We start from the raw sequence: 22746 nt of genomic DNA on the forward strand, positions 1-22746 counted from the left end.
GTGGTTATTTCAACCCCTTTCGAGGGGTTAAAATTTTCGAAAAATAGTTGAAAACTCGCATCTGTATTAGTAAACAACCTGTAAAAAATTTGTTATTTGTACCTCGTTCGGTTTTCAAATTACAGCCAATTTTCATAATTTTTTTGAAAACTTTGATGGCCCATATCTCTTCAGGGGTGAACATTTTACTAAGGCGATTTTTTGCAGATCGTGTTCTTTTGAAATGTAGATTCACTGGTATCATTTATGCTACTCCATTCAAAAACACCCTGTATGAAGTTCTTGATCAATACAACTGATTGACAAATGAAATCAATAATGTTGTGTCATTGAGGGAATATAAAAGAAAAATTTTAGAGTATGAAACGTATATTATTAATGTAAGTTTGTTTTCACACTGTATTCCGGTATAGTTTTTTAAATGCATTTATTGTATAATCCATTTAGTTTAATTTTATTGCGTTATAAAAAGTTATATGGAATTAACATTGTTGACAATAAATTTTTGCTATTTCAAATAAAGCACCATGTAATACTATCGGACCGAGTAATCTGTCACCAAAAACACCACACCACACATTCACTGGAACCGTTGGTGGAACCGAGATTTCTGTACAACGTGAGGATTTACATCACACCAATAGTAAATGTTGTGAAAATTTAGTATGCCATCTCTAATAAAACATCATTCATCCGTAAAAAGCACCTTGCTTGTAAAATTCGGATCTTGTGCTATTTGATGTCGAAACCACTGGCAAAATTTCACACGGGGCTGAAAATTATTATTATTTAATGCCTGAACCCTTTGTACATGATAGAGGTGTAATATTTGTTCCCATAGTACACGCCATACACCCACTTCTCGGCAATGTCGCGAGTACTGCTCCTAGGATCTTCCTCAATGAGATTTATGATATTTTCTTCGTTGTCGCAAACATGTTGCGGCCTTTCCCGTCCACGACCTTCATATGGCAGGTGGGCATTCCCGGTATCCCGTAACCTCTGAACGGCCTTTTGCACTGTTCTACTGTTAGGTAGCCGTCTGTTACGGTAACGGACCACATACAAACGACAAGTCTCATTTAAATTGTACTGACATTCTCCATGACACCATATCTGCTAGTTCCTGATCAGAAAACATTTTATAGCCGGCTAAGTAATACTGCAACATACAACTAAAGAACACAAAACATACTGACTACTGACCTACCATCAGATTTGCTTAATTGTGGAAGTCACTGGAACAAAAGCCAATTAGAGAAATGCTTCACGCATGTAGCTAGTCCGAAAATTACCTTACTAATAATCACCTTTTTTGTTTCTGTTAATTGAAATTGAAAAATTGTATTAGAATAAAATATTTTTAATAACATCTGAGTTTGAGTGATTAGAGACATCCGTAATCGTAATTTGTAAAGATGTGTTAGAGTTATTATTATTGCATTTTCATAAACATGGATATTAGCATTAAAAAAATAATAACACAAATGCCACAAATCACATCTAATAAAAGAGCGAAATATTATTAAGAAAATTTGTTTAGAACCAAATTTTATGATGACATAATAAACTATTTATTTTGATGTAACTAACTCCCAAAAGTTAAATTTGCTCCTTACAATTTGCTCTTGCAGTCACTTCCAAAACCGGTAACTATAAATTTGATTCTAAACAAAACGTTTTCTTTTATTTCGCGCCAGATTCCCAGAGCCCAACGGCACTGTTTTATGTCTTATTGTTAGTATACTTTCGGTACAAAGATTGACCATATTAATATTTGTCAAAGCCCAATCCTTAACAAATATTTTTTGCATAAGATAATTTAAACTTATTTTGTAACCTAGGTGGTCCTGGAATGCCATCTAGTGGTTATGGAAACTTCATGGAAATTGGTCCACTTGACATAAATTTTGAAAAAAGGAATTACTCTCTGATACAAGATTTCAATGTTTTATTCATTGACAATCCAGTTGGAGTTGGCTATAGTCACGTTGATGGAAATGATACAAAAACCCCGAAAAATAACGAAGAAATTGGCGAAGATCTATTTCGTTTTCTTAAAATATTTATGAACAGAAAAGAAGATTTTCAAAATGTGCCGCTTTACATTTTTGGAGAATCGTATGGTGGAAAAATGGTTGTCGAATTCGCTTGTCAAATTGCTAAGGTACGTTTTACAAATAATATCTTAAAAATATCAACTTCAATTTTAAATTCAAGTAAGACCTTCATTATTTTCGTATACCAATCATTTGAACAATGATTTCAACGTTGCATATTTCAAAAGATGTTAATTAAATGATAAACATTAAGAGGATACGTCGACAGAAATTCGCCCATAACTTGTTCGCCACAATTTAGAATTATAGAATTAGGTGGTTTTAAAAATTAGTTTAATAAGAATATCTATAATAAAAAAGTCATGTGCAAAAGGTGTACACCAAAGACAATTAAGTTTCAATTATGCAAAGAAAAAATAGTCATTAGTATGGCCCTGAATGAATAGGTCAAGGACAATACGTAATTGCCGCCTGCACAGTAGATAAACCGCGTTAAACTTCCATCTGCTATGCAAATTAGTGTTGATAAAAGATCAGGAGTATCCCTCTTTTCCGAAATTTTTCAAGCGAGAAAAATAAAAGTTTTAAAGCAAATCGAATATTTAAGCATAATTTTATTTTTATACCTATTATTTAAATACATAGTTATGAAACATGATCTTATCTATTTATGTTTAAAATTGTAAAAGCTATATTAAAAATAGCACAAGGTAGATACTAAATCAGTAAAAGACAAGCCAGTTTTACAGAAAATGTTGAAATTGTGAATACGAGACAGGCATGGCAACGACGCACAAAATTTTGACGAATGTTCTCCCAGATTGCAAATAAAATCTGTCAGTAACTACGAATATACGATTATGTAGTTTCTGCACCCTAGTAATTAGCAAGATGTATATCAATGATTTAAATAGTCCCAGAAATAAAAGTTCAGTGGATTAAAGTCGAATGATCAAATTGGCCACGCCACAGGACCAAAACGCTCAATTCATCGTTGAGAAAACTTATTAAAGGAGCTTCCTTACCGCACACAGTAATGCAAATCGACAACCCGCATGTAGATGAAATTGCTTGATTTTTTTAAGTAGGTACTTTTCAGGAACTGTACTTTTGCGGATTTCTGCAGAAAATAGGTATATGATGTAGGTAAATTTATTATAATGCTAGGAAGACGTAAATTCTCACATTTTATTCACGAATTCTCTTGATAGCATATTGTATTTTCGCACATTAATTTTGAACCCATATACCGTAAATTCAGGGACACATAAACTCTAAACTAATAAACCGTAAAACCTTAATACATAAACTCTAAATCCATAGACCCATAAATCCTAAATCCATACACGAAACTGGTAAATCATATACCGAAAACCCATAAACCCTAAATCCTAAACTCATAAATCTTCATTCAATAAACTTTCAATCAAGTTTGTATTTTATTAATCATTCATTGTGACATTTTCATTCATTATCATTTTAAAATGCATTTTGAAAAAGAGATAAACAATCAATATAATTTAAATAAGTTAAAAACCAGAAATTTTCATTTACATGCCCTAAATGAATATTTCAACTACTATAGAAATTCATGTGCATTCGAAGTTAGGTTATAAAAGAGACTATTGTTTCAATATTAAGAACTTTTTCATTTTAAACTTGCAAAATATAACTGTATCTTCAATGTTTATCGAATATGGTTTTGCTATATAGGTTCATGGTTTATAAGTTCTGGATTGATGAGTTTTGAGTTTTTTGACGTAAAATATATAAGTTGTAGGATTATTTGTTTTTTTTAGGATTTATGGGTTTAAAATTAATGGGTATGGTGTATGGGGTGAGAGTTAGTAGGTTTTTGTTTTACGGTTTAAGGATATATGGGCAAACATTTAGAGATATTTGTTGAAGGGGTTTGATAGATTTAGAGTTTATGGGTTAAGGGGTGAGAGTTAATGGGCTATTTTTTTATGGGTGAAAGACATATGGCAAAGATTTAGGGTCTATGCGTTTATGGAATGTGGGTTTATGAATTTAGGATTTATGGGTTAAGATTTTATTAGTTCGCGGTTTACAGATTGTCGGATTTTGGCTTAACTTTTTATTAGAGTTTATTTGTTCAAAATTAGTGTGTGAAAGTACATTATCCATACTATCAAGAAAATTCGGACGTAAAAAGCGTGAATTTACGCCTTCCTAGCGTTGTAATAAATTTACCTACGGCGTGGGTGTTGTATAGAGGGGCATCATCCTAAAAAAACGCATACGTGCTCGTACTTGTAGTGGTACGTTATTCAATAATTCGGATAACATGTTCTCCAGAAACTCCTGTTAATTGCCCGTTAAAAAAATAGGGACTCAGAATAACATCACCCACTATGCGTATCCTGACGTTAACACAAAAACGATATCGTCATAGTCGTCACAGTTTTCCTCGTTATCTATTGTACACAAACTGGAAAGAATAACAGAATTTAAAATAAAAATCACATTTTTATGTAATCTTATGTAATAGATAATAGCTAGCATATTAGTGGATAATAGGTAATAATCCTCTTAATTTATAAAACAGTCATAATATAATTACAAATTTTGATCCTGATAAATTTTGGCACCAAACGCAAGTAATGACTAAACGAAACAACTACATGTTTTGTAAATGCGCTAATAAGAGCTATACCACAGACACAGAAATAGCTGGCGATAAGCTATATTGTCTGTGGCGATACTATCACATTGATTCATCGACTGACCAAATAAGAACCCATATTTTTACTAGACCACACGATTTCTGCCTAAACAACTATGGTATGTCATGTTTTGTTTGCATAATTCCGGGAGATACTAGAAGATGATGCTACTTTTATAATTTTTGACAGCGATATAATATGTAGGGCATCTGTATTATAAAATGATATATAAAGTATAAAATTGTGATTTAAATTTCATATTAAAATAGCGCTCGAAGTGGAATAAGCATTTTGCCTAACATAAAATAAACTTTTCATAAGAACAACAAAGTGAAGTAAACCAAAATACAATAAACACTAGTAATGTTTTAAATTTGTCGGGTATTTCTTAAATATACTGACTATTACCTTCTTATTGACATATCTAACAGTTTATATATTCATGCAAACATTTTCTAGCACAATTGAATGTTACACACCATCATTAAAAACAATAGAGCGCAGTATAGAACATCAAATGAAATATACACCACAAGCATAATTTTCAATGATTTTAGACGATTACACAGGTTAATTAAATATTTTTTTTGGTTTTACCTATCAATTCTTATAGATATGGCTGAAACCAAATTTGAAGAATAAAAAAAAATTTGTATCTTAGATTTTTTTGTAATCGCAGGGACAAGTCTTTATCTCGATTTTAACCTAGACTACTGATTTCCTATGTATTTTTGGATGCTGACCACGAATTTGATGTTCCATCTTGGTACACGGTCCTTTTTAGGGCAAAAAGGGGCGAAAAAACACAATTATATTTAAAAAAGAAGTGTAAGGTGTGTTTTCCTATGTATTTTTGGGCGCTCAACATAAATCCGATGTTTTTTAAGAATAGCCTAACCTGACCTAACCAGTGTCAAGCTACGCAAGTGGCGAACCTTTGGAAGGGTTTTATCCCTTCGTAAGGGTCCTAACAACCAGCGATAAATCTTGGTTGTCAAGTTAAAAAATACTACACTCTTGAGATTTTTCAATAGAATTGTGTGTTCTCCTTTTTGCCCTTGGAAGGGCAGAGTGCTCGGATGGGCTGAGCTCCTAAAATTACATAGGAAAATACACACAACAATATAATTGTGTTTTTACCTTCTTTTGCCTTTTGTTGCCCTCAATGCGGGCGTCCACCATGTTTGGACATCAGATTCGTGTTCAGCACCCAAGAATACATAGGAAATCAGTCATCTAGGTTAAAATCAGAATATAGTCGGTATTTTTCATATTTACCAAAGGTTTGATTATTGAGATAACTGCATATTTAATATACTTAATCTAAACTATGAAAAATTTTTTACCCTTCAAATTCGATTTCAGCATATCAAAATCTATAAGAAATGATAGGTCTGATCTAAAAATCAAAAAACAATTTTTTTTTGTTGTCGGCCTGTGTTATATACGAGTGTTAGTTTTAGATCTCAATTTTATTTAGTAATTACAATATCCTACAATGCGATATTTTATCAGTCCTAACATTTGATTTACTATGAAATTTTCAATCAAAATTAAATAACATCACAAAAAAGGATTGCTGGTAAAATATTATAAAATTAAGCAATTGACTGTAACATAATAAACATCCACGTTATGACGTACTTATTCAGTTGCGATGTTTCTGTTATGTAATATTCCCAATTAAATTGAATGCCGTGAAACGTCTTCATTTTCTTTATTTACCAATAAACAATCAATTTGATATATTTTTTATATTCTACTTAATTTAATTAGCATTAAATTTTCAGAAAAAGAAAAAACACAACAAACACAAATGGAATTTCAAAGGAATAGGTTTGGGTAATTCTTATATATCTCCAGTGGAATACATAAGGAGTTATGCACCACTGGCTCATCAGTTGGTGAGTGGCCAATACACTAACATTAAATTTCCATTTTCGTGTTATGCCCTGTAAATCACATCGCCAAAACTGTAAACTGAATTTACATAACCACTTAAGGAATTACGACAAAATAAAAATTGTTACAGGATTACAGGACTATCAGTACAGAAGTAATGTAGTTTCCGGAAAGATAAAACGTTGTATGTACACTGTCTCTATCTTTATATCACTATTTTCTAAGAAATTTGAAATAAATAATAAATATATTCAAGATAGAGCTAAACATTGTCTAGCTAATTTATGAACTAACTTTTAGACATGTTAAAAAATGATGCTCTTGAGTAAAAGAGTTCAATTAGGTGTTGATCCAGAATAATAATTGTAGATTGTAGATTTTAGATGGACGAAGTGGATACTTTTAGACTACAACCAAAAATGTACAGGGTGTAAGAAATTCGACTGCCATTACTTCAGCATGAGATAGAGTAATTATAAATGAACAAAAAACTTGTATATTACAGGGGCGTAAAATTAACAGTTTTCAAAATACAGCGAGTATTAATATTGGGGAGTTTCATCACAACGTGACAACAGCACTTAACCTAACACTACACGGCTGGTGTGTGTCCACGCGACAGACTTGTCCTACGGAAAAAATGTAAACAACTATTATTGTAGAACATTTAGTAAATTTCAAGACGATTGTTTTCCAGTTTTTAAATAAATAAAATAAAATTTATCGATAGATAGTGTCGTGCTTAAATTCTAGCTCGAATTTTAGTAATTATGAATCTCTTAAAACAGGAACTTAGTTTTAATCAAATTATGAATTTGAAAAATATGGAATTAAAGTACCCAAAGATTCACGTCATGCATAAATAATCATACGTATTAAAAATAATTTAGGTATTTACCAAAAAGCATAATTCAGTAATTTTTAAACGCACAAGTACAAAACAAACTACAACTTATGCTCAAAATGTCCACAACCATTTTCGGTGCACGCACGACACCTTCGAATCCAATTTTCGCGCACTCGCTGGAAAACACCTCAAGAAAAGGAAATAGTGGTACTCAAAAAACACACACACGGTCCAGTTCCAGATAGCAACTAAATTGCGTATTGCTGGACAGCTTAGTACCTCGTGTTATCCGCCGCGCCGTTGTCACATTGCTGGATATGAATTTTATCGAATTTTAAATTTATTACAACGCTAATTATTTTTTAGAATTAAGCATAAAAAAGTTCAAAAAAAGTGATAAACATTGTATTTTATGATAGTCTATGCACGCAATTATGTCAATGTTCCTTAATTAATCGAATTTCTGTACATCAAGTTGGAGATTTTGATAATTATTTTCTCGGAAATGGTTGAGTTTAGGACCCATGTCATATAAGGTTTTTGTATTTATTTTAATGTATTCTATCGGATGTTAAAATTAAGGCAGTCAAACTTCTAATACCACATATCTAATCTATACTATGAACCTCCATTATCTTAAAGTCCTCTTCTAACTTTACCCTCTGGGCTATGCCTCGCAGATTTGATGATCGCTCCTTCCAACTTGCTAGGCACTGTACACTGTGGTCTCCCGTTCCTTCAACAAAAGTCGTCTAATACAAACCAACATTCTTCAGATGTTTCCTAAGTCAGGTTAGCAGTCTTACCATTATTCTTGTTGATTTAAAACTTTGATGGAGTAAGTCCAGTGTCAGTTTCTTCGATGGTACTTTTAAGAACGGCCTAGCTTGTTTTTACCCAAAGGTTTCTTTTAATTCTATATGGCCAACTATTCCTGGCCTTTATCTTATTGACATAGCTAGTAATACCGCAAGAAGGTTCGGATCTCTGTATGGTTGTAGATGAACCTGCTCTGGCTAACCCATCAGCGTTCTCCACGATTTCTCTTATGCCCTAGTACTCAAACTAAGTCACATTGTTTTAACTTAGTAGCTTTACCAAAGCATCCGAACCACACCATATCAGCCTGAAACACAACAATTCGTTGGTTTTTGACGTTCCTCCCCATTAGCTCCATTGCTCAGAATTCAATGGAGATCTGTTATGCCTAAAAAACTGTGACGTAAGTTCCATTCCGAAACTAAGGAAATATCATCTTCCCACAGAAATTTACGTTTTTGTCAAATTCACGTTAATATAACAACAAGTGAAAGAAGTTATTCCGTATTATAATTTAATAAAATATGAAATACTCTAGTATTAATTTCGAACAGGCAATGAAAGAAATATGTACCACGAGATGAACTCTTCGGGTGAATGCTTTGGTTGTACTAACGACGGTTTTATCAATTAATTAGAATACTTGCTCTTATTTTCTACTACACCAAAGTTATTTCTGTAACAAGAAACTAACTACTTACCTGTTTTGACTTGTTTAAGTTGGGGTTGGATAATTAAATTCTTAATATTAGTTCGATTTAAGAACTTGTTTTGATGTTTTGATTTATTTCTAAATTTAAAACTTCACAAAACTACAGATGATATTTAAAAGAAAAATGTAGTTGTACGATTTTTTTATTTTGGGTTTTATCTACTACAATAAATATTAATATATCCGTAATAACAAGCACATAATATAAACAAGCATTATTTGGGTCACAGGTCTCTGAACCTTATTAATTTATTATAAAAATAAGTAAGTATAGTCCTACTGCTGATTGCAAAAAATGCTTCCTGATTTATTAAGTATTTTTTTATTGGCCTAAATTGCTTGAATAACTGAGATAATTTTGACTTATGTAAGACGAAGGCTCTTGTCCCTTATACTCTCTGATTGACGGGAAACGAAGATCCGTTTATACAAACGCCATCATTTAATTTCCCATTTAACTAAATAAAACCTTTTTAATTGCGCCATGAATAGATTGAATTTCAAAGAAACTGAGCCAGAAAAAAAATCATTTAAAAAATCTCAAATTTATCATTTTAAGCCCCGACTTTCACTTGCTCGTAATTAGATGTTCAAAGATATTCGATCACCTCGCTACAGCTTGTAATTTATTTGATATTTAATATAATTAAATTTTCCGCCTGGAAAGGGATTAGTTGATAAGCAGGGCTTCACACGAATTGATGAATTGGCCAAACAAATTGAAGTTTTAATTAACAAAAAAGATTTTGAAGAAGCCGCTGACGTGGAACTCACAATGATGCAGACCCTAGTCAAAGAGATGCCAGGCGTCGACGTTTACAACTTTAATGCGCGGACTAATATCAGCTCCGAACCCAGTAAGTACATGTTTAGGTCTTTTATTTATAAGAAATAATTCTGCATTTTATCATTTACATTATACAAAATTAGCCTCGACCTTTATTAGTTTTCTATATTAATTACATTTCGCTATTAAGTCGGTGTATTTGATTTGATTTGATTTGATAATTACAGTCTATTCTTCATTGCAAGAATATGTATAAAAGTTATGTAGAAAATAGTTTTATAAAATGAAATAGATTTTCCTCTAAAGAAATACAACTTTTTTAGTAGATTGGGATAGAAATTGGGGTTTTTAACTTTCCTCAAAAACAACCGCAGAGAGAAAAATGAATTTTGACATGGACATAGTACAGTTCAATCAATTCAATTCAAAATTTCGGGAAAATTAAAACAATAAGATTAAGATTATATTAAAACACAATATTATGTGTCATCGGCTGTTATTGATGTAATTTTTCACGAGATTCTATTCTATCAATCAGCAATCGCATTATCAGACAGGTTTATCATTGTTCATTGGAAACGAATCATTAATATTGGTGATGCCAAGATTCAGGGAATTTTTGTTACCGGTGCCAATTGTGTAATGTTGGGTTGTTTAAGCTGGGTGGCGACATGGCTTGTAAATATGTATGAAGGTTGTACAAATCACTTTAAACATCAAGTTAAAAAAAAATTGTAGCAAATAACAAGTTTCTCCAAAATTAAACATGACAGCAAAATGAAGTTTTCACCACTCGTTCGAGGATGAAGAAAGCTATTTTATACATAACCCATTTAATAGATTTCAAATAGAAAAGTTACAATTATGGGTATTCCAGGTTTTGAATAAATTAATTTAAAATTGAATTTCCATTCGATTTTGTTAATATACCTATAAGTTTACTTTTTATAGTTTACGGGGTATACGAGATTTAATATTTATTGTCACCGTTACAGAAAAAAAATTAAAATAAAGTGAATGTTATATTATAGTACCTACTGTATACAGTTCAAAATAGTTATACTTAATATGATTTAAATAGATATTCTACATAAATAAATTGTATGAGGTCCTTAGTTGGTTAACTAGAGCTCCCGATCTAACAAAACCTGACTGTTTTCTGGGGATTTTTTTACTAGTATTTTTGTTTGTTTTTTATTAATTTTGTTATTAATATGCATTTTAAACGCCATATACTGCTTTAACGTCATCAAATTCTTTTAAAACTATGGTTGCTTTTGCAAGAAGTTTAATCACATATTCTTGTAACTGTCATTCTCATAGTTAGGTAATAAACTTTATTTTTACAGTCCATTATAGTTATAAAAATTCCATTATTATCTGGCAACNCAGGTTTATCATTGTTCATTGGAAACGAATCATTAATATTGGTGATGCCAAGATTCAGGGAATTTTTGTTACCGGTGCCAATTGTGTAATGTTGGGTTGTTTAAGCTGGGTGGCGACATGGCTTGTAAATATGTATGAAGGTTGTACAAATCACTTTAAACATCAAGTTAAAAAAAAATTGTAGCAAATAACAAGTTTCTCCAAAATTAAACATGACAGCAAAATGAAGTTTTCACCACTCGTTCGAGGATGAAGAAAGCTATTTTATACATAACCCATTTAATAGATTTCAAATAGAAAAGTTACAATTATGGGTATTCCAGGTTTTGAATAAATTAATTTAAAATTGAATTTCCATTCGATTTTGTTAATATACCTATAAGTTTACTTTTTATAGTTTACGGGGTATACGAGATTTAATATTTATTGTCACCGTTACAGAAAAAAAATTAAAATAAAGTGAATGTTATATTATAGTACCTACTGTATCCAGTTCAAAATAGTTATACTTAATATAATTTAAATAGATATTCTACATAAATAAATTGTATGAGGTCCTTAGTTGGTTAACTAGAGCCCCCGATCTAATAAAATATGACTGTTTTCTGGGGATTTATTACTAGTATTTTTTTTTTGTTTTTTATTAATTTTGTTATTAATATGCATTTTAAACGCCATATACTGCTTTAACGTCATCAAATTCTTTTAAAACTATGGTTGCTTTTGCAAGAAGTTTAATCACATATTCTTGTAACTGTCATTCTCATAGTTAGGTAATAAACTTTATTTTTACAGTCCATTATAGTTATAAAAATTCCATTATTATCTGGCAACAATTTTTGACGTGGAAATAGCAACAAAAAATATGAACAACCGCGAATATCTCATAAACTTTAAGAAATAGATACCAACATACCTTTTGCATTTGTCTGCATTTCTCTTACGACGAAAATGAAAATAGCAACGCGTTCAAAATAAATTAAGCTTTTCCTATTTTTTTACCACAATATTAGCTATACAACTTTACAGTGTAAACATTTTCTCTCTTTTTTAATCAAGATGTTGTGACGTCAACCGATTCTACGCATTGGGCAGAAATATTTGGGAAATAATACCAAATTTAATTTCTGGAATCCAGGATAATATACGGATAAGTTCGTTTAAAAACAAAATGAAAAGCTTATTAAACTAAGTAAATAAATGAAATCTAAAATAAATCTAATAATTAAAAGAACTAACTAGGAAAAAATAAATAGGATAAAAATATTGATATTTGTGAATCAATCATCGTATTTCCTAAAAATTTGTTTTCATTTAGATTAAAGTTAAGAATTTCAAATTGGGGTTAAAAAATATATTGTCAGCTGAAAAGTAAAAATTTTTTTTTAAACTTTATACTGAATTTGTTTTAATTTTTGCGCCACTTTATTTGCAAACCTATCTAGGTTATATGTAAATGATTTCTGTTTTAATTTTAAAAAAATAAAAACTTTTAGATCAATATTTTCTGTCAAGAAAGTCTAGATTAAAAAAATACTAATTTATTATTTTATGTATTATTTTTTTTAAATACCATTTTTACCCTTTTCTGTAAATTAACCTGAATTGAAATGGGGAAGATGTTGCATTTCAGCCAACAACATGTAATACTGATTTAACAAATATAAGTAACTATTGCAACACGAATCAATATGATAATTGGAATAAAACATTTAAAGTGTCGAAATTAAAATCTGAGATGTTTAGATTTAACTCCAACCAAGAACATGAGTACTTGTAGAAACTGAAAGTAATTTATTTCACAAAATTACTTTTAGAATCAAGATAGACTTTAAGTGGTTTTAAGGCTTTCAACGACCGTACTGTTATAACTGTTATACTGTTGTATGTGTATAAGGCATATTTTTTCGGATTCCTACGATGAGGACTATGTACCTGGTGGGCCCCAGTTACAAACTTACGATACACTTCCTTGGCCTAAGCTTTGATTTGCCCTTGTTACGACTCGCAGATGCGACGAAGCTTTTGCAGAGTCATTTCTGAAGATGCATACAATGAAAAACGGCGAAATGGTTGAAAGCATTAGATGCATCCAATTACAGAAGCCACTACGGGATGTCTCGGAGATCACCATGCCTGAGGAGTGGTTCCGTCCTTAGCAGCCGTAGAACCATCAACAAGAACCGAAAGTAATATTAGGGCGGATCTAGTGGTGCTGACAGCGGGTCCTTCCCCACAGAGGCCTAGTCCGGAAACAACAAGGGCAAGTCAAAGATCCCTAGCTAAGACTAAGGAAGTGCATCGTAAATCTGTGACGGCCATGACCAGGTACGTAGACCACGACACACAGTGTGCTCCTTTGGACAAAATTCTGCCGAAAGTACAAGACTAAATCGATTTTCATTAAAATTTGTTTGCATGTTTGTTTTACCTTGAAAAATGACCTATGGGTGCGATAAATTCGAATTTTATCAAGGTCAAATGATAACAAATTAAATTTATCGCACCCATAAGTCATTTTTCAAGGTAAAACAAACATGCAAAAAAATTTTCATGAAAATCGGTTTAGTCTTGTACTTTCGGCAGAATTTTGTCCAACTGGGCCCACTGTGCGGCATAGTAACCCCGAAAAGTTGTGCTACTTTAAATGTGACTAAGTATTCCTACACTTAATAGTAACAAAACAATTTAACTTCATTTATTTACAAAATTATTTATTAGTGTTAAAATAAAATATTTTTGTTATTATTGTTATTATAATACGAACAAAAATCAGAATACGAAGTAAAGTAACTATTTGTTATCCGCTCAACTTCGTGTAGGTACTAAGAAAGTTGAAACAAAATCTAAACACTTTTACTGTAAATATAATCGCTTCTATAGGTACACATCGATTTAATATTTTAGGTCTCTTCTCTTATTTGGGACTGTTCACTGAAAGAATGAACTCCGTTGTTAAGGAATACTTAGGAGTTGCAGGAAACAGGGAGTGGAGTTTTCTAAACAATGACATATACGAAAGTCTAAGCAAGGACTTACTAAAATCTGTAGCGAAAAGAGGTAATCTGACTATTTCTGCAAAAATTTGTGATGAATAGTGGTTATTTTTAGTTGAATTTCTGCTGAATAATACTGATATAAAAATTATTGTCTACAATGGTGCACTAGATTTCTTGGTAAATACAGCAGGTAAGTATTAGTTTTCTATTTTTATATTATATTACGGTGAATTAGATGCATTTATTGTACTATTGTAGAAAAATAAAATATGAAACTTGTATATTAGGTAGGCTTTTTCATCAAAACTTTCTTTAATGTGCATGCGTCAATATCGGTCATGTTTTTTTATAAACACGTGTTCCACTTTTAATTAATTTTCTAACACATTATACATTTTTTTTTTATATATTAAATAATACTTCAATATACACATTAAATAGTACTTCAATAATCACAATATTTATGAAAATATTATGCACGACGTTAAAAGCGAGCACTAATAATAAAATAATTCAGTTTTATACACTTTAAGTGAAACATCCTTTAAAACGTCTTATTTTTCTACTCACAATGATGAAATAAATAGTAAACTTCATGTTATACATAAACATTTTAGGGACCAGACTGTGGATTGAAAATTTAAAATGGAAATCCAGGGACAAATGGAAAGAAGCGTCTCAGCAGCCTTTTAGCGTGGATGGGTACATTGAAGGACACGTAAAGCAGGTTGATAATTTATTGCTCTATGTGATATTCAGAGCTGGACATAGCGTGAGAATAAATATCCGCAACTTCCCTTAAACATATTTTATTTGCTTAATTTCTAGGTCCCTGTGGATAATATGTTGGCATTTAAGCATATGCTGATGAAGGAACTCGTTTACTCTGAATTGTTGACGTCTATATTGTACTAGATAATTTTATGATAATACATTTTTTAAAACCAACGTTAGTCATTTTTATTTTTTTTTAATAATTTATTGGTAATTTGCACAAAAAAAGAAAATAAATTTGAAAATAAACACTATTTATTTTACGAAAAACATGATTCAAAATTTTAATAGTTTTCAATTATTATAACAATAACATTTGATAGTGATAAAGACAAATTCCAAACTAAATATTCGTCAACATCTCAAATACTTTTTATCATCATATCTACATTATGTATCAAATTCATATGTATCGAATTCATATGTATAGATTTTATAATACATAAAATTGAAGCAGACGAATATTCAAATAATTTGAATTTATAAAAAAATATGATATGCAGATTTGTATGAGATGAAGTAGATTTTTTAACTTTGACTTCCACATTGATGCCAAATTTATATTTTTGAAAATTCTGATACTTAACAAGGGACATGTTTTTTGCTGAAATTTCTTGTTAAAATGCAATCCAATCTTGGGAGTTCTGGAATGCTGTTTCTCGCTTGTGTATAATTTTTTTTATACAAAGTAGGTAACTAACTGTGTGTGATTGCTATCAAATTTTTATTTAAATTTCTAAATTAAAATAAGCCTTTAGGAATTTATTTTGCAATTGCATGTGCTATTCTAATTTATGAAATACATATGCCAGTAGTTTATCATGCTTTCTCAATTTTCAATTACAATTTCTTTTTTTGTACCTATCTTTTATTTAATTTATTTAAGGAATTTTGTTTCTATTAATTTAACCCATAAAAGGCGGAGTTTTTTTACTTAATGTTTTTCTGTAATTACAATTGATGAAAGAGCAATAAAAGATCGATTTCATGTAAATAAATAATGTTTTATTAAAACATATTAGAAAAACGTATGTATGTTGCCATATGGCAACGCTAGCTCTTAGAAACATTTATTTTTCAAAATTTTAAAACTAATTAAAATTATGTATGAAAGTTAACATTGCAATTGAGACAGAGTCCAACATTACATTTTACGCAGTGTCTTCTTATAATAGAGTTACAATTGTATCCAGCACACCTTCTTTTTTACCATCCTTATTAGTTGTAAGTAAATGATCAAAGTTGTCAAAACGGATGTCGTCAGAAACTCAAGACGATGATCTACTGGATAGACTTGTTGATGGTCGACCACCTTTTTTCGGTGGATTTTGAAATTTTCTAAGATAATTGTTCACAATTTCTCTTCTAAATTGTAGCTGGATGAGGCTACTACCAGATTTTTTATGCAGAATCCATGAATTTTGAATAGTAGCATCAATTAGCCATGTAAACAAATTGCACCATTTTTGCAACAAATTCCAATCCTGTATCTCGAGATGTTTTCATCCATTAGGTCTGTGCCACCCAATAAGCAAAGGTCTGGGAATATGAACATTTTTTTTTCAGGGCTTGTGAAGATCGTTCGATCCTAAAGGATTTATGCCAAACCTCGTCGATGCTATGCTAACAATATTATTATCTGCCCATTTGGCAAGTAATATACCATTTGTTTTATCCAAGATACGTACATATTCCCCTCGTGCCTTCTTTTTCATGCCAACTTTGGAAAGTATGGGGCAATTTTTTGGAATTCGGTTGTCTCTGGTGGTTTCTGTCGCCCCATAACCTAAAGCTATTAAATTATTGAGTAAATTTAAACTGGTAAAAAGATTGTCAAAGTAGAAGAAATATCGTAATTTTTTTTGGTGTCTGGTAATTCATTTAGCATAGTTAAAAAAGGTGCCGCAGCTTTTCCAAAAACGTCTTGATATTCTGCACTAATTCGGGAGTCCAAACCCTGATATGGCATGAAGTTGACCAAGTATCCACTTTTAGTATTTATGCTCCAAATTTTATAACCAAATGCAATAGGTTTCCCTCTTATAAATTGTTTACACATATGACGCCCAAAATATTTTACTATAGGTTCATCATAATTGATATCTTTTTTAGGAAGAAAATATTGCAAGAATTGCAATTTGTGTTTGCATGTTCCAAAGCAGTAACTGTTGTAACAATTAAAAGCACCAATAATTTTAAAGGAAAAAAATAACTGTTCTGTACAAAAACGAGCAAGTAGGTATACACTATCATGTTTATTTAATTTTCAACAGTATCGAACAATTCCTATTTAACTTTTCTTATAAACAACAAATACAATATTTCGACAATACTCAAAAGTGAAGCTCCAATAAATAATCCGGCAATTCCTCCAATTGACACTAAAAAATGAAAACAATATATTATTTGTATATAAGTAGGTATCTGGAAATAATTAGAAGCTTAGTTCATTTAGAATATTAGACTTTATTTTGATAGCAGAAGCTCTAAACATGAAATTCGAAGCTGAAATTATTCTTGTTATATGGTGTTTACATGTTTCAACAAAAAGTAAAAGTTAATATAAACTGAATAACCTTTAGATTCTAACATTTAGAAACCAAGTTAATCTAGTAACATTTTTGTCAATAATCCGATTTTTGCAATTTTGATGTATAAATACGAACTCAAAATACCTCGTTGTGTTTTAAATCAAGGTGACACAATTTACTTCTTCAAATCACAATGAAATAAAATAAATTTAAAACTAAAAATGTTTTTCACTCTCATTGGCTCTCAAAAGTTGTTAACACAAAATAGTTTACGTTATGTCCTGCAAAACTAGTCAAACAATTTATTGTACTGTTAATAAAACAGTATTTTAGTTTTTGGTTTGTGACATACACGGTCTAACAAGGCCATCTCCAACAAAAAAAAAATAATAAGTACAATAATATTCCTAAAATGATTTCTAATTCTTCAGAGATTGGGTATGAAACAGAGCTTTCAATGAAGAACCGCTGAAGATATAGAAATATACAGGGTGTCCCTGAAAAGGATGGACAACGCTTGACCACAGGTTCCTTGGATGAAAACAAGACTATTTAGCTTAACTTACCTATATGCAAAAGTGCACGTCTACGGAGATACAGCCTTCTAAATATAGAACAGATAACTAGTTTTTTTCAAATAATTTGAAAACTGTATTTCTTAGAAACTTCAAATTTGGTACACATATTTTTTTATATAAGGGCAATGTAAATATAGAATTTGGTGAGAATACATATACAGGATGTTCTCTTTCTAGTGCTTGTGCGCCACTGGCTATCCCGTAATTTTTTTGTATGTACGCCAATGACGACAGAATATATATTTTTAAAAATAAGCACTATTTTAGAAGATTTTTTGCCTCTTACAAAATTTTGATATCGTTTATGGATTTCGAGTAAAATTGGCATTTTTTACACATTAAATAATATAAAATCAGTTTAAGATAAATAGAACATTCTAGTACGAGGTGCCATATAACAGAGAAACAAATTCATAACAATAATGAAAAGGTTCTGTGTCAAGCTAGCTGTGATTTAATTTTAGCTTACTTTGTTTTTTATTGCAATTGCTGAACAAACTGATATGTTAGTGGGTTATTGTGAAGGAAATTGTTGTGCTATTGCTCGAACACATACTGAAAGATTTCCTAATCGAAGAACTCCAAATCACAAAACATTTGCTAATGCGGAGAGACGCCTTCGGGAAATAGGACGTTTTTTACCTGTAACATTAAATCGTGGATGATGTACGGCCGGAATTATTCAGCTGGAGGAACAAATTTTGGAAAGGGTCGAAGAAATTCCTCAGTTTAGCGGCAGGGGTTGGCTTTCAAAAAGTTCCTTTAATAGAGTATTAAAAGACCAGTTATTACAGGTTACCGGTATTACAGGGTACAGGTAGGTATTACAGGTTATTAAAGGTCTAACAGGTGGATAGGTAGAGGAAATAGTGCCCCTTTAAAATGGCCACCTCGATTCTCGGACCTAAACCCCTGTAATTATTTCATTTGGGGAGCGTTGAGGACCACAGTTTAAAATAACTTTTCAGTAAATACAGAAAACGAATATGGGAAAGAATACAACATGAAATTAATGTTATGAGAGGTAATGCACAATTATTTGATGATTTCTAATTTTCGAAGAACTAATGTTTGCGATTAAGAACAAGAAAGTAACTTTGAGCATTTACTGTAATATTATTTTAATGTGNAATTTATTGTACTGTTAATAAAACAGTATTTTAGTTTTTGGTTTGTGACATACACGGTCTAACAAGGCCATCTCAAACAAAAAAAAATAATAAGTACAATAGTATTCCTAAAATGATTTCTAATTCTTCAGAGATTGGGTATGAAACACAGCTTTCAATGAAGAACTGCTGAAGATATTCTTTTTCTCTGTTATATGGTACCTCGTACTAGAATGTTCTATTTATCTTAAACTGATTTTATATTATTTAATGTATAAAAAATGCGAATTTTACTCGAAATCCATAAACGATCTCGAAATTTTGTAAGAGCAAAAAAATCTTCTAAAATAGTGCTTATTTTTAAAAATATAAATTCTGCCGCCATTGGCATACACACAAAGAAGTTACAGGATAGCCAGTGGCGCACAGGCACTAGAAATAGAACATCCTGTAGATGTATTCTCTCCAAATTCTATATTTACCTTGCCCTTATATAAAAAAAATAAGTGTACCAAATTTGAAGTTTCTAAGAAAACTAGTTTTCAAATTATTTGAAAAAAAATAGGTTATCTATTCTATATTTAGAAGGCTATATCTCAGTAGGCGTGCACTTTTGTGGTCAAGCGTTGTCCATCCTTTTCAGGGACATCCTGTATATTTCCATCTTGGTAGGTACAGTTATTACAAATTATTGTAAAAAATGTAAAACTTGATCGAAAACTGTTTCATTTGCAAAAAATTTATTTGACATTACAAAAAATCTCTTATAGACTTGTATGAATCTTTTCCAAATAAAACTTCTGCATTTGTTTTTTCCTTCTCTCGTAAAATGAACCGTACATGGTTATTGGTCCAAAAATTATAACAAATAGGCGATCGTCAGCAGTGAATGTATGATTCATGATAAAAGCGATTATTTTGTTCTAACTTCTCAAAGATTTACGATACATTATTATGCATGGAAATTCTTGATCATTCGTTCAAATGGATACGAATTCATGCAAAAATTATTCTAACTTTTAATCATGCATTTTGTATTTTAGGAAAAAATCAATAGCTTAAACTTTTATTTGAAACCACATGTATAAAATAAAATTCCCTACAATGGCAAATAAATTTTTCAATTGAAAAACCCTCCTCCGTGTAATTTAGATGATTAGTTATTATTTTTTTTTAAGTCTATTTCTTTAAGTAATTCTTGCACCCTCGAAATGAAGCTTCCCTAAGAGCCTGATTTTCTTTTCTACTAGTTCTACTTCCTCTGGTTGATTGATTTTACCCTTAGGTACTTGTTATTGTCACCATTGTCTTCATGTTTCTCCGTCTTCTAATTGAATAATCCATTGAATAATGAATATGAAGATGAGTTTATTTTAATAAAATTCGTATATAGGGTGTCCCAAAAGTAACGCAGGATTTGAAATGTGCGCCACTTTCATTCCGAAGAGTTGGCAGCATTGTAAAGGGTGACGTGTTGTAGTAAACACGTTGCGGTTAGAAAAAAATGGAGCGCTATACGATGGATGAGCGAGTGAGGAATATGAAAATTCATTACAAGTATGGAGAGTGTGTAGCGGAGACTGTGCGCAAAGTATGTGGAATTTTCGGTAGAAGGAACACCCCGAATAGAATAACTGTGAACAATTAGTTACTAAATTTGAACAAACAGATTCGGTTACAGACAATAAAAAGACAGACCGGCCTGCTACTGGCCGTTCAGCCAAAAATATTACTACGGTGAGTGATAGCGTGGCGGAAATTCCCGTAACCTGTGATTTTAACAATAGATCAATTCAAGATTCAGTTAATCCAGAAATTGAAACCAGACGATCATTTGTTAATCCAACATGTGGACGGTGATTTTGCTAAAAAAATCATCTTTTCCATCTTCGTGGGTATGTAAACAAGCAAAACGGTCGAATTTGGGGCAGATACAATCCTCAATCAAGAATGACCACAGTATACACATTATTCTCGAGAAACACTTTAATAAGTCCATTTCTCTCAGTGTAGTTGACCAAAAACTATTTCAGTTTCAATCCATGAAAAATCGAAGAATGTTGCTATTGTTTTTTGTTTGTTTCATAATAGATAAAAAATCCGTCACAATCTCATAATAATAATAATCAACATAATTTTGCTAATGAAACAATAGTGACTGTTCTGAATCAGTTTTTCCAACCAAATTGTTCAGAAACTATTTTATAGAATTGCTTTAACACAGCATAAACGTACTAAATTAAAATTTGCGGAGTACATTTGTAAATGCTTTTAATGAGTAAATACAATAATACAACTGCAATAACAATAAATTTCGTTAAAACAGCGGGGATATTAAATTAGGAAAAATTTGTTCCCATGTTACAGTATTTATAAAACAGATGCATTGAAAATAAAGTTAAACACCTATTCAACACAGAGTGTATACATTTTATGAAATAATATGTATTATTCAAAGTAGGTTACCTAAGTATATAGGTTGCTGTAACATGAAGAAAACCAGTAAGTTCTTAATTTTAAAGGAATTATAAAGGATTATTTCACTCTCAATTCTGAAAGGTTTACACGTATTCTGGTCGGGCTCAGTTTTCGAGAGGCTCGAGAGAGAAATAGTGAATATTTTTTGGATACCTCAGGAATTTATAAACGAACTTGAATGAAGTAGAATTGGTAGAATGTTAATTTCATTCTTTAGAGTCTAAAGAGCCTATTTTTGTTGTAAAAAATAAGCCAAGTAATAAATTTAGGAAGTACTGTCCAAAATCTTCCAAAAATGTGGCTTTATCGACTATTGCGTTTCTTCTTTACTACTTTTTATCGAACGTTTATGTGCAGGCATCATATCTGATAAAGCTATAAGAAAATCAATTAATTTTCGACCTGAAATTTTTCATTAATAATCTAGAAAGACCATTGATGAATACAAAAGTTCTGTAACCTGAGGGGTTATTTCTTTATTTATCTGTCTACCGCTATGACCAGTATCATACGGTATCAACTGACAAAAGAGTTTTCTATTAACTTCTCGAAAGGGAGTTTATAATAATTATCATTATACTTTAATTACTACGTGGGAACTTAGAAATGTTGTACGTTCAAACACTTACCGTACGTCGCTCATGTACAAGGTAATCCAGTGGTTGGTTGTATAGGGTGACACTTAAGTTGGAAGAACAAGAAAACACCAAAACTTTCCAAGAAGGGTTTTAATAACAATAAAAACAAAACAAACAAACAAAATAACGACACAACGGGCTCGAAAAACATTATTAATTCATTTATTGACACGCAACAGCGAGCGTACAGAGATTCAGGGAATGCGAGATCCATAGCAAAATTTGGAATGACTTTATCCATTATTAAATTAACCCGAGACTCTAAAACTAAGTAGGCTGCTCAATGTGGGTTCCACAGGAAAACTGCCCTTTTTTCGAAGATCTCTCCTGAATTCGACACTTCGCTTCGACACGCCCATTTCTTGGGTCCAGACGTTTATGTTCTTATCTTATTGGTGGTCTCCCTGAATATCGAAGCGCTTTGGTATAACTATAC

General features: G+C 31.2%; 2 protein-coding genes across 2 annotated transcripts in view; one reads left to right on the forward strand and one right to left on the reverse strand.

Annotated features, from left to right (window-relative positions):
- The window catches only part of LOC108908514 (retinoid-inducible serine carboxypeptidase-like), a 31462-nt gene extending 16312 nt beyond the window's left edge, over positions 1–15150 (forward strand). The window contains exons 3-9 of the mRNA XM_018712572.1: positions 1845–2167; positions 6538–6651; positions 9695–9884; positions 14111–14263; positions 14315–14392; positions 14820–14974; positions 15031–15150. Of these exons, the coding sequence (XP_018568088.1) occupies positions 1845–2167; positions 6538–6651; positions 9695–9884; positions 14111–14263; positions 14315–14392; positions 14820–14974; positions 15031–15117 (1100 nt within the window). The 3' untranslated portion in view covers positions 15118–15150. The remainder of the gene's footprint in view (positions 1–1844; positions 2168–6537; positions 6652–9694; positions 9885–14110; positions 14264–14314; positions 14393–14819; positions 14975–15030) is intronic.
- Positions 15151–17262: 2112 nt separating this feature from the next.
- LOC108908507 (sodium channel protein Nach-like) overlaps positions 17263–22746 on the reverse strand; it is a 44392-nt gene continuing 38908 nt past the window's right edge. The window contains exon 13 of the mRNA XM_018712562.2: positions 17263–17357. Coding sequence (XP_018568078.2) covers positions 17263–17357 — 95 coding nt within the window. The remainder of the gene's footprint in view (positions 17358–22746) is intronic.

This window comes from Anoplophora glabripennis, unplaced genomic scaffold (assembly GCF_000390285.2).
Source record: "Anoplophora glabripennis isolate ALB-LARVAE unplaced genomic scaffold, Agla_2.0 scaffold233, whole genome shotgun sequence".
NCBI lineage: Eukaryota > Metazoa > Arthropoda > Insecta > Coleoptera > Cerambycidae > Anoplophora > Anoplophora glabripennis.